The sequence below is a fragment of the Cydia amplana genome, chromosome 4 (genome assembly GCF_948474715.1).
Source record: "Cydia amplana chromosome 4, ilCydAmpl1.1, whole genome shotgun sequence".
NCBI lineage: Eukaryota > Metazoa > Arthropoda > Insecta > Lepidoptera > Tortricidae > Cydia > Cydia amplana.
The window spans coordinates 12,178,982-12,191,716 of NC_086072.1; the positions used below are offsets into that span (position 1 = coordinate 12,178,982).

At 38.6% G+C, this 12,735-nt stretch overlaps 1 protein-coding gene across 5 annotated transcripts in view; it reads left to right on the plus strand.

The window, feature by feature from the left end:
* The window catches only part of LOC134647230 (septin-7), a 57,070-nt gene that overhangs the window by 30,190 nt on the left and 14,145 nt on the right, over positions 1 to 12,735 (plus strand). For 4 of the 5 annotated variants that reach the window (XM_063501493.1, XM_063501489.1, XM_063501490.1 and 1 more), the window contains exons 2-5: positions 9,736 to 10,053; positions 11,082 to 11,241; positions 11,531 to 11,741; positions 12,360 to 12,615. In XM_063501493.1, coding sequence (XP_063357563.1) covers positions 9,736 to 10,053; positions 11,082 to 11,241; positions 11,531 to 11,741; positions 12,360 to 12,615 — 945 coding nt within the window. Of the gene's footprint in view, positions 1 to 5,122; positions 5,439 to 9,735; positions 10,054 to 11,081; positions 11,242 to 11,530; positions 11,742 to 12,359; positions 12,616 to 12,735 lie in introns of those variants that run through there. The other variant, XM_063501492.1, reaches the window with a different exon arrangement.

Here is a 12,735-nt window from a genome sequence, read left to right on the forward strand (position 1 = left end):
CAAGAAACAATGAGGGCGGACTGTTTGTGTAGAATAAATATTTATCATTTAAATACAGTATAGCTGTACTACTAGTGACTATGGCGTTTGTCAACAGCGTCTTCGTATATTTTTTTGTTATTAGTGTCACTTTTTCTACTTTACTCACATTTCAATACTTCGTTTTTACTACCAACGTTACACAAACAGACGCTCTATGCGTATACATGTGATAGTAACAAAAAGTATCGATTTCTTGCAGCCAGCGTAATTTAGCTTAGAAATGTGACGGTGATCGTTGAGTCACGGATGCTCCACTTAGTACTACGTCTGATCTAGTTAGACATACACATCAACTCGAGTCAGAGCAAAGTGAATCAAATGCTTTCATTATAAATCAAGTAGGTATTGTCAACCAATCATTTGGAATTAATTTCACTATGAAACTCAATTATTTATGTTAGCCTAATATTGATTGGATAATACATGTATGTTTTTAGGGTTCCGTAGCCAAATGGCAAAAAACAGAACCCTTATGGATTCGTCATGTCTGTCTGTCTGTCTGTCTGTCCGTGTAAGTCACAGCCACTTTTTTCCGAAACTATAAGAACTATACTGTTGAAACTTGGTAAGTATAGTACGGCTCTTTTGAGGTGAACTTTTCGCTTCAAACCGTAATCTTTCAAACAAAGGCCATTGTCTCTATTATCGCAAAACCGTTTGCTCCCGACTTGGCACGTGCCAGTACAACATTAATATTGAAAAACAACCGGTATCGTCATAGTATTAAGGTTCAAATTTAATGTCACTGATATTCTATATATTACGTTTTGGTAGTGTAGGACGATAGACCGCCCCGAATCGATACGGCACTCATATTATTTTGATACTTAGTGTGGTGTTAAAAATGAAACACGGTTATTTATGATAAAGCGTTGTATATTTGTTATATAACAAAATCTAAGGTAACAATGTAAATTTAAGATTAATAAGTTTAACATAGATATAATCAAAATTTTTCCGTGTAGGTATATAAACAGTTATACGTACTACTAGATAAAATCGTGTCATAAAAAATCAGATATAATCAATTTCTTTCTTATATTATAACCGACCTTTCTTTTGACCGTTGACACGTGACGTTTTGTTAGAAAAGCTGTACGCTTCAAAACTCCACGTTTGCCTTATCAGTGTTTTTATTGTTACTATGGTGCTAATTTCACAGTATCGTTATTTTAAAGATAAGAAAAAATAACAATGCTTGCAGCTGCACCTTTGTAAATTATTAGATTTACCACCGCAAGCTAATCATTTAAATAAAACAATATAATAAATAACCGCGTTTCATTTTTAACACCACACTAAGTATCAAAATAATATGAGCGCCGTATCGCTTCGGGGCGGTTTATCGTCCTACACTACCAAAACGTAATATCTAGAATATCAGAGACATTAAATTTGAACCTTAATACTATGACGATACCGGTTGTTTTTCAATATGAATGTTGTACTGGCACGTGCTAAGTCGGGAGCAAGTGGTTTTGCGATAATAGAGACAATGGCCTTTGTTTGAAAGATTAAGGTTCGAAGCGAAAAGTTCACCTCAGAAGAGCCGTACTATAGACATATTCTGTGAACCGCATTAAGATTTTCACACAGAAATAGAAGAAAAATATTGAGGTTTCTAATTTTTTTTTAAACTGAATAGATTGCGCGAGAGACACTTCCAAAGTGGTCAAATGTGTCCCCCCCCCTGTAACTTCTAAAAGAAGAGAATGATAAAACTAAAAAAAATATATGATGTACTAATTACCATGCAAACTTCCACCGAAAATTGGTTTGAACGAGATCTAGTAAGTAGTTTTTTTAATACGTCATAAATCCCCTAAATACGCCCCCCCCCTTCATGGGCGAGTCCACTCGCACTTGGCCGCTTTTTTTAAACACAGTAGGACCAAACAATAATGTTTGCATTATTTGCTATGCTAATGTGTGCCTGGTTTGAAAACAATGACCTAGACAACGGCACTTATCCAATATTTTACTACCTAGCACAAAGGTTATCCTTGTCTTAGGTTAATTCATACCCTTTACTTACAAAAAAAAAAGACTTCACAAAACAGTTTCAAATTCCAATAAAATCTTGTACTCATACCGACACAAGAGCAGCCGATGCAACGGAGCCACGCCGTTTTGTCGACTAAACTAGTGTTTAGTTTTAAGTTTACAAAATACATGTTATGTTAGTCTGTAAGGTATTTGTAATATGGGCTTTGTTGCCTGATTTAAATTTCTAAATAAATAAAATAAATAAATAACATTACAATTAGTCCAATCCTAGGTAGCCAAAAATCTCTACAGGTGATATTGAAAATGGTAGAGTTCCATCGATTTATAAGATCCTGACCTAAAAGGAAAATCGGATAAACTGGAGAGTTAGTGATATTAAACAATCAATATGCAAATAAAAGGAACTTTTTCGACTAATTCTCTTATTCCCATGAAATTGCTGTTTTACTCCGCACGAGTAATTTTAAATAGCACTATTTCTCGGAATAATTTTGTATTGCACATACGAGTATTACACGTTGGATGTTGGATACGTAAGGCTGAGAGTTTCCAGGTTTTGAACCGATTTTCTAAAGCCTAGAGCTATATTGCCCTATTGGATATAATGCTCATTGAATTAATAAGACCACTGTGACCAGACTTTGACATAATTCATTCTACCTTGGGTTTGTTTTTGATAGAAGAAACAATACGTAACGGTGACGGGTATGCTTCTATAAAACAATATGTGAGAATTATGAGAAAAAACGCAGGTTGCGATGGTATAGAGTGAAAGTAAAGTTAAATGAACCGACGACCCAAATTATGGCTACCGTCTTTGGATATGCAGTGAAATCGATGCAACGAAACCAGTTTTATGCACTTTTTGCACAAGTTAATAAGTCATTGTTAATGTAAATAAATGCATTGCACCTTCTAGGTGGGGTTACCTAGTTTTGAATAGGCTTTTCTTGCATATGTAAATAAGTCCATCCAACCGTTATCCGTTCTATCTGATTACACTGTCACAGTCTAATGTAGCGTATGATTTTGATATGGTTATGGTTATGGTCTAACCTAACGGGTTGTGGTTATCTGATCACGCCCGGTATCTTATAAATCAGTGTTAAGTACAAAACTTGCGGTAATAGGCGACTTAATTAACTAACATAACCAGCATACTTTAACGTAACTGTACGTACATTTTAACGTAAGCGGATTATAATTATGTTACGAGCCTTCACTTATTTAATCTGAAGCCAAGTGTCAGATCAATGACATGAAAGGTCAAATGATTTAAAATTGAATGATGATAATTTCTCGATATTATGTAACGTTATATTAAGTTTTTAGGAGCATTCCGTATGATGGATAATTTCTAAAATGCGCTTTGTAACAAATATACATATAAATTAGGCACTTCAAGTAATGGTATTTTCGTGTCACGACCGTAAGAACCGATGATCAGAGAGATATAACCGTAACTATCCCATTTCCAACCAAACCCACAAATCTTGTAATTACCTATAAATTTCCTTGGTGTACTTCAACGAGCAGCAAATCAATGCACGTGCAATACGTGCAAGTGTTGTTGACTTCCCGCAGAATGCGTTGTTTTGGAAACATGTGTTTCAGGATGTTGAGGTGGGATATTTCCAAAGCGGATATTTAGCTATTAGGAAGTATAAATGCCAATTATATTCTAAATATGGGTGGGGGCTAGAGTGAAGTTCATGCCGCGTTATATTTTATAATCAAAATCAATAGGCGATAGGCCTGGATAGGCGACAGGGATTGTCATGTGCTGACTTTGGATAAGGCATCTCTTAGATATTTCTAAAATATCCGGTGATTCAGTCATTTGTGTAATCTTCTTGCTTTTCATGGTTAGAAATGTCTCATTAACCGGACTGTGAGTCAGACGGCTATAGTCACTGCTGGCGGATTCCCGTTGCAATCTCGTGGCGCCAACGAGCAAGATTGCAATTCCTTTCCTCGCACATTTTTTTCGTGGAACGCTTTCGACTTGTCTTTCTTCTTCCTCTTTTGTTGAGCTTAGGCTCCAGGATCTGTTAGAGTTAACTATTATAGTTATGCCCACGACTTTCCACCATACATACTCAAGCTATGTGAAAAAAAAGTAGTCCGCGTAGAATAGACCTCTTAAATTGCATTAAACATTATATAAAACTTCCCTTTTCAGACCTTAGTTGTTGTACGTGAAAAGGTAACCAACAGCCGGGAATGTCAAATTTATGTTATTTGTTCTGTTTGCTTAAGATGTGTTGTTAACAGAATTGGAAATCTTAATGTTAGAGTTAAAAGTATTGGTGCGTTTAGAGGTAGAGGACAATGAGTCTTTGTCGAGAGGCAGGGACCGAAGCTAATCACTCGTGTAATTACTGCCGTTCTCGTCGCCCGCTTCTTAACTGTTCACAAACCATTTCGTCTCGACATGAGGTGCGTTGCTACTGTAACTTTAACTCAGGATCAGTATCAGTAACATCGTTGTCTTAAATTACGTGTCTATTAATAATAATAATATTATTAATAGACACGTGTCTATTAAGTTCGTTTATTTAGCATTAGAAAAAAGGTAAACAATCTTGACGTCCTTTTATTGAAAAACACTTTTGAAAAATAAGTCACGGCAAATATGTAACAATTATGAATCATATACGATTGTTAAAAATGTTTATTTGTTTTCATAAGTAATAGTTACTGATTTTTAAAAAGCGTTTTTCAATTACAGGGCACGTCAAGATTGCTTACCTTCTTTCTAATGCTAAAAAAACGAACTATAGTAGGTTGTGAACATGCTGTGGTGATACTATTGGTAAGCGTTGTGAATAAACGCCCTGAAAAGAGACCGAGCACCTCGGTTTACTCGTCCTTATTGAGCTATTATGGTGTTTGTGTAACTTTCACTACAAATAGTTATTAATTTAATTCGATAAATGCCAATCACGACGGTAGCATGCGTAACGCTTCAAATTTAAAGGCCTAACGATACCTTCGAACCGATTAGTCACCGGCGTGTGTTCGCGATAACAGTCCATTGTAATTATGACTCCGCGCTGTGCAAATATAATAGTAAAAATTCAGTAGGTGAAGTAAGCGCGAACCGCGAAGGCAAGGTTGGAAACCTCAGTTTCCTCAAATCCTGTAATCCGCTCAGTTGTTTCAGTGTTTTTTCCTCAGGCGTGGCGTCATTTTGTATTCCAAAGTGTTATTCTGTCATGTTTCTAGCTATGCCATGGATTGCTTTAATAGTGGTGCTTGAGTTTTCGTACAGTGGTTCAAAATAAATAATCATGTTCAGCAGTTTGAAAAGACTTAGTTTAAAGAGACATAAACATAAGGATAAACCTAGCATTAATGTGTTAACGGTAGTAAACGGCGATCACAATGTAAGTTTATTTATATTAATAAAAATCGTATTATGACTATAACATAATTATAAATAAAATAAAATAAACAGTGTTTTCTAGTAATAAAACAGAATTGATTAAGATAACGGTCTCGGTCAAGTGTACGTTTGTGATTAAACTGATAAACTGATAATTGATTAATAAACACTAGTTGTAAACTACACTATGAATACTAGTACGCCTAGAAATAACCTACTCTCAGCCGTGATTAGAATATACATAGTCACACATAGTTAAGAGTAGTATTAGCAGTAATAATTAAGCCAATTTACTGCCTTTAATACTGGTAGCTGTAACTTTCTAGTGCCTTCTAGTGATTTACAATTTCCTGATATTGTATTTAACAATGTCATTTTCAAAGCGCCTCGTGTCTAGACTAATAAATACAACTTTATCAGACTAGTTGTTATCTGTTCTTCTGAATGGCTCACCTATATTCTGGTAGTATTCATTGAGTTAGTTTACTAGATCTGGTAGTTTCTAATTTTCTAGTGTTCAAGAAGATCGGATCTAGGTCGGCTTATTTCCTGTGAACGCACGTGGGTGACGTAGTATGGTCACCAATCATAGTTAGTCGAGATGTATGTATGCTATTATATTATGTAATATGTATGTACTATACCAGTATTGATAAATTGTTCCAAGCCGTTTTGCATAAGCAATGCATATAATTTTCGTTGAGTGCACTGCACTGCACTGGACAAACCAAAGGTTACTGATACTTTCATTTATGTAACCCGCTTGATATGAGAAAATACCCACCCCTAAATTACCCACTAGCATGAAAAAAATAGAATGACTAAGTAACTTGATTTTTTTTCTACATAATCTTTGCAAATTCCCGAGACCACGCCATAGCTTATACCCACAGGTTGAAAAACACAGGTCTAGACCAACATAGCGTTTTATTATCCACTAATAACCTTAAGTTATTAACCACTAAACATAAGTAAGTGTAAGTGTAAGTGTAAGGCCTGAGTGGACGCTCGAGTTGGGCGTGCAGCGGGGCGGGGCGTGCAGCGTGCATGTTAAACAAATGCAAACGTATAGGAGCGGCCTTAGTGCACGCTGCTCAAATCCCTTGGCAGCTCGACGCCACGCTGCACGCCCCGCCGAACGCTCCGCTTCGAGCGTCCACTCAGGCCTTACACTAAGGCCTGAGTGGACGCTCGAGTTGGGCGTGCAGCAGGGCGGGGCGTGCGGCGTGCATGTTAAACAAATGCAAGCGTATAGGAGCGGCCTTAGTGCACGCGCTGCTCAAATTACTTGTGAGCCCGACGCCACGCTGCACGCCCCGCCGAACGCTCCGCTTCGAGCGTCCACTCAGGCCTTACACTAAGGCCTGAGTGGACGCTCGAGTTGGGCGTGCAGCGGGGCGGGGCGTGCGGCGTGCATGTTAAACAAATGCAAACGTATAAGAGCGGCCTTAGTGCACGCTGCTCAAATCACTTGGGAGCTCGACGCCACGCTGCACGCCCCGTCGAACGCTCCGCTTCGAGCGTCCACTCAGGCCTCACTGAATAAAAGTACAGTACCTACTAAGTATGGTCTATGCAGTGATACAGTGTCCACTGTAAGTTTGTTATTTTTATTTTAACACGTTCGATGGACTTTATAAGGTGGAACAATTCAAGGGTAATGACTAATGAGTAATCATTCTTTGTTTTTGCTACTTGATAGGTACCTATTAGAATGGCACGTCTAAAAGGTCGTCGCTCTTTGCGAAATTCCACTGAAGTTGCTTAAAACTAACGGAATTATGCATAGCTGCATTCAGTTCCATTATAATGATGATTACATTTTAAACGTTTTACATTATACCCCTGACTTTTATTATGTACCTAAATAGTTGAAGTTCAATACCAATCGTTTTTATGGGCTCGTTGATGTTTGAATGGGCCTGAGAAATCTCCGTCGGCAATCTCGACGTAAGTGTCCCCGCCGGCATACATTATAATTCTGACAGAAAGAACGGGGTGTGGTGTGCCGAGCTAGTGTCGTTATAATATCCTTTTTATACGTTGAGACATTGTGGCTTTTTAAAAATAAGTTTAGCGGCTCAAGGTTTTATATAAAACACTATATCATCTTGTATTATTCAAACAATATTTTTATATCGAAACTAAATCTAAAATCAGTATTTGTAAAGGTCTGGCCACCAAAAAGGATAAGTAACAATAATGTTTTCTTGCCAATTGAATTACATAAATTAATAATAATCTACTAGTATAGAATATCAACAGTATTTAAACCATTGTTATAACTTGCGTTACCTGTAAACAACGATCGTTAATGCAGAATTGTGCATTGAATGCTTATGCATCGAGTACTTGAACTGTTATATCGATTTGTTACCGAGTGGTTAAGTTAGGGCAACCAGTATTAAGTGGAAGTAGCTACGGTTTGCTTGAGGATCGCCTACGCTCAGTATACAATGAGAATGACCAACAGTGCTGTATTAACAAAGTAACCGAGCTTTTGCGTCAGGCGAATAGGTTTATATATGACCTCCGATAACGTAAACTCACTTGAGTAATTCACTTACACTGGTGACCCAGTGCTCTGCAAGCTACGGAACCAGCCCAGCCTGTCGATGTGTTCCGCCTGACTCACCGCTTTCGTTATTCGCACCTAGTTAGGTATTGGCACTTGTGGTCCCACTCTAGTGGTTTTTGTTTCCCTAAGCATGTTGCGTGCTTGACTCGGTTTACATGTATTTTATGTTGTTTATTTATATGTATTAAAAAAAACTAAAGTCTATAGATGTATGTATAATCATAATAAATTCCACTTCGTATATTTTACGCAACTGTTAGCTAACGTTACTAGAATTACATATTATGCCACAAAAAGAAACGTGATGTGATTAAATGCATCCAAAATAAACGCTTATGGCATCTAATAAACGCTTGGAATTACCCCAGCAAATAGGGAAATAGGGAAAGTCGAGGTTACTAGTATTCTACTGTTGAATAAAAGAGTGTATGAAGGGTCAGCAACGCACATATACGAGTACCCTTAGTTAGAGTTGCAAACGGCAGAGTTGCAATTTACTATCAGGCCGATTTTATTGCTATAAAATCGGTAATGATTATAATTTTAGTAAACGAATTCAACCGTAACCATTAAGTCAAAAGCAATAGGAAGGAATGTGTATCACGCTCTACTTGGTTTTAAGTACTCTCATACCGAACACACGATGTATTATAGGCTGATTATAGGCATCCCGGTATTTTTACGTGGACTACTTCTTTATTGTGAGTAATATATTATTACCCACATAAATCCATCGTGGATGAGTAGGATTAGTAAACAGCCTCTTCCACTTATTTTTTATGCAACGTTTTATGTAGATGAATACGAAACTGAGAATCGTTACCATCGTTACCTTGATTCCAATGAGTCATCCGAGCCGGCTCGGAGCCGGCTAGACAGAGTTATAATGTAGCTGTACCATCAAATATCTGACCATTCGTAAACCTTTTCACGAAGAGATACGGTCTACCAATGTTGCTGTTATTCAACACATAATTCCTATAAGTAGGCACGTATTACCGGTCTTATTCGAGAGTGAATTTACGACTTTTCGCCGCGGGAGCCTCGTTACTCTGTTCATCCTGTCCCTCAATATACTCATGTTATTCACTGTGCGAAATTCAAATTACTATACATTTTATTACCCGCGTAGGCTTGACTTGACTCGATGTTCTTTTCTTTAACCTGCCAGCCTGGGGCTACCAAGCTTCGCAGATTTTAATTTTAACCTATACAATATCGCTTGAAAAATGAGGCCGTCATTGTAATGGAATGGTCTCCGATATTTTTTTCGATGTCGTTTCGGTAGCTTACTCCGATGTGCGATGCACCGTTAAGTACATTGACCCAAATTCATTTCTTAAAACTGTCATCAGTCCGAATAAAAACACGTTTATTAATGTGATCATTGTGTGATATCTCTTGTAATAATTACTCGTTAGTTGTACGTTACGTAAAATAATGCCGTTAGCCAAAATGACATTACCTAATACCAAAATTAAAGACATGTGACGACAATTTTATGCGTTTCTACGCAAATTAGTGGTTTGACATTCGACATAGCCTAAAAAGATAGTTCTTTCAGCATAGATGCGTTTTTTATCTAAGAGCTTTGTTCTTGACGATGTAGAAGTTATTCATCATTATCCATTAATACCTCAATGCCATTATCAGTATTTTAGGATAATATATACTTTCAAAAGATGGTATAAGTAACTTATGTAATTTTTGTTTGTTACAGTTACAAAGTAAACGCGAGCTGTTTTTCAAGTCGGAAACGGTGAGCGGCGCGACGGGCCCGCCGAGCTCGGCGCCGCCGGCGCCGCCGCTCGCGCCTTCCGCGCTCAAAGACTCACTCGCCAAGCGTTCGGCCACGCTGCCTGACAACCACGAGAACCACCACGAGGCCAACGGCGCCCCGCCGTCCGCCAAACTGAGCAACAGCGTGTCTATAGACTCCGCGAAGTCGAATGTGCCTCCATCTGCACCGCCTCCTGTACCCACCACGACGCCGCCGACCGGCCCTGCGCCACTCAGGAGTACAGAGAACATAATCAAGGTAAGCTGAGTAACCGCCACTATACGCCAACAGCGCCCCGTCCTTACCTAAACTCTGGGCAGCAGGTGTCGGGGGTTCATTTGGCTTCTTCGTAGTTCGTGCGCGAACTGTAAACTTCGCCAAGTCTAAACTGTCTCCATACGCAACGACGTCTGTGCCAACATGCCGCCGCTAAATGGACTTTGCTGAATAAAGAGTATACAGCAAAATGTTGCCATATTGCCAGTCAAGTCTGGTGGACCCTTTCCCTCCCCGCACCGCTGAATTCGCAAAATTGAATTGGTGGTGCGGACTGTGATCCTTTTACCGCTTGGTGCCTAATCTAATGAGACCAGCATTATTTAAAACGAAGTTAATTTTTAAAGGCAATTGAAGTTAAATTAACATTAATCTACTTTCTCGAACTCTGTCTTCCATTGTTGTTTTATTAGCTCACATTCCTTATTACATACCTTATTGCCTGGCAATAAGTAATTGAATAAGCCCCGAACATTAAATAACCGCCGAAACTTCTCTAATGATCTTATTATTGACATTTATAATGAGGTTATTATGCAGTTACGAAAAGCAAAGGTTTGTTACATTAGAACGTTCATAGCAATGAAATAGAGTCCAAAGTTGGCGAATTCTTGTGTTATCAGCCAGTAACTTCATTAAAAATTAAGAATTGCCGTGACTATAATCATCGTCTATCTATATTTAGGTATGTTATTACTCTTAGTGTAAGGCCTGAGTGGACGCTCGAGTTGGGCGTGCAGCGGGGCGGGGCGTGCGGCGTGCATGTTAAACAAATGCAAGCGTATAGGAGCGGCCTTAGTGCACGCTGCTCAAATCACTTGGGAGCTCGACGCCACGCTGCACGCCCCGCCGAACGCTCCGCTTTGAGCGTCCACTCAGGCCTTACACTTAGGATAATTATGCTTCATTACATTAAACGATGATAATAAAACAAGATGCTATTTAATACTGTTATTTGGTAGTATCATTTTTCATTTCTGATATGTATTTGTTATTTTGTTTCCTTACAGAAAACTGACCATCCTCCGGTTGCGCCAAAACCAGACCTACCTAAATTAGAAAAACCAAAAACCAAAGAACTAGATGGATACGTTGGATTTGCAAATCTACCAAATCAAGTGTACAGAAAAGCAGTTAAAAAAGGGTTCGAGTTCACATTAATGGTTGTAGGTAAGATTTTTTTAAATTAATGATCACATATTTTACAACAGAAATTGTATTCAAAGTATGCACAGACGGTAAATGTAGAACGGAAAAGTAGGTCGGTATTTCCAGTCCATTAAAAAATCGATTGATAGCTATCAGGCTGGATGTCCATTTTCCGTAACTAATAAAAATTGTCTTTAGTAAATCTATATCAAAGGCACGTTTAAGCGTTAATTTATCAAATAAGTAGTAGCTTCAATAGTCCCGTATATTAAAGTTAGTTCCCTCATAACACAATTTAATCTTATTCCAGGTGAGACGGGCCTCGGGAAGTCAACTCTGATCAACTCGTTGTTCCTAACCGACGTGTACGACAAGGACAAACATCCGGGGCCGTCGCTGCGCGTCAAGAAGACTGTCGGCGTAGAGACCAGCGTCGTCATCCTCAAGGAGAATGGAGTCAACCTCACGCTCACTATCGTAGACACGCCGGGCTTCGGAGATGCCGTCGACAACAGCAATTGGTACTTACACACACTCACTTTTTTTCAGGCTGTACATATACAATACATACCCGTGGGTTGGTGATGTCACTTTCCCAATTTTTTTCCTTTCCACTTCGTTTTGTCCTGTACATTGTAGGTACCCAAGACTAATGTAAGTAGTCTCTCTTTAAGTAAACTTTAGTTAGAAATGTAGAGGAAATGTCCGACAGTCGCAAAGTAGTTTATATACCAACTTCTATCGTTTATCTGGCAACTTTGACACTTCCAAGACACGGTCGTACTTGTTTCACAGAAGTTTCTTGCACGTTCAAAGATGGTTTCAAAACATATTTTTATATAAGTTTATGTTTATTATGCATGAAGAAAAGAAACATAGAAATATTTAACGAACAGTCAGTTTTTATACTGTCAAACAAAATATGCGCATTGACTATCTCTACCCATGACTATACATCCAGCAACAGAGAGTTACATGACGAATGGATAAAAAATTCACTCATGCGTATTCAATGCACCTTTATGCGGTTGTTGCATAAATAAATAAAATACTTGTTTTTATACGGACGCGTAATTCTGTAACCTATAAATCACCTATAAATTAACCAACTAACCGAACACGTTCTTGATTATTTCCAGCTGGCAACCGATAATCGACTTCGTCGAATCGAAATACGAAGAATTCCTAAACGCGGAGTCCCGAGTCACGCGAAAGGCGGCGCCAGCCGACACGCGCGTGCACTGCTGTCTGTACTTCATCGCGCCCAGTGGCCACGGACTGAAGCCTCTGGACGTGGAGTTCATGCAGAGGCTGGGGGATAAGGTCAACATCATACCGGTCATCGCAAAAGCTGACACTATGACCCCTGAGGAATGCAAAGACTTCAAAGAACAGGTAAGCTTTATAGATGATGTTTGGTTATACATGTGGTACACGCGCTTTTAATGCTTGCTGTTTGTACTTCATCGTGTTTGTTTAACTACTACTGTCTGAAGTATCTGGGTGGGAAATTTA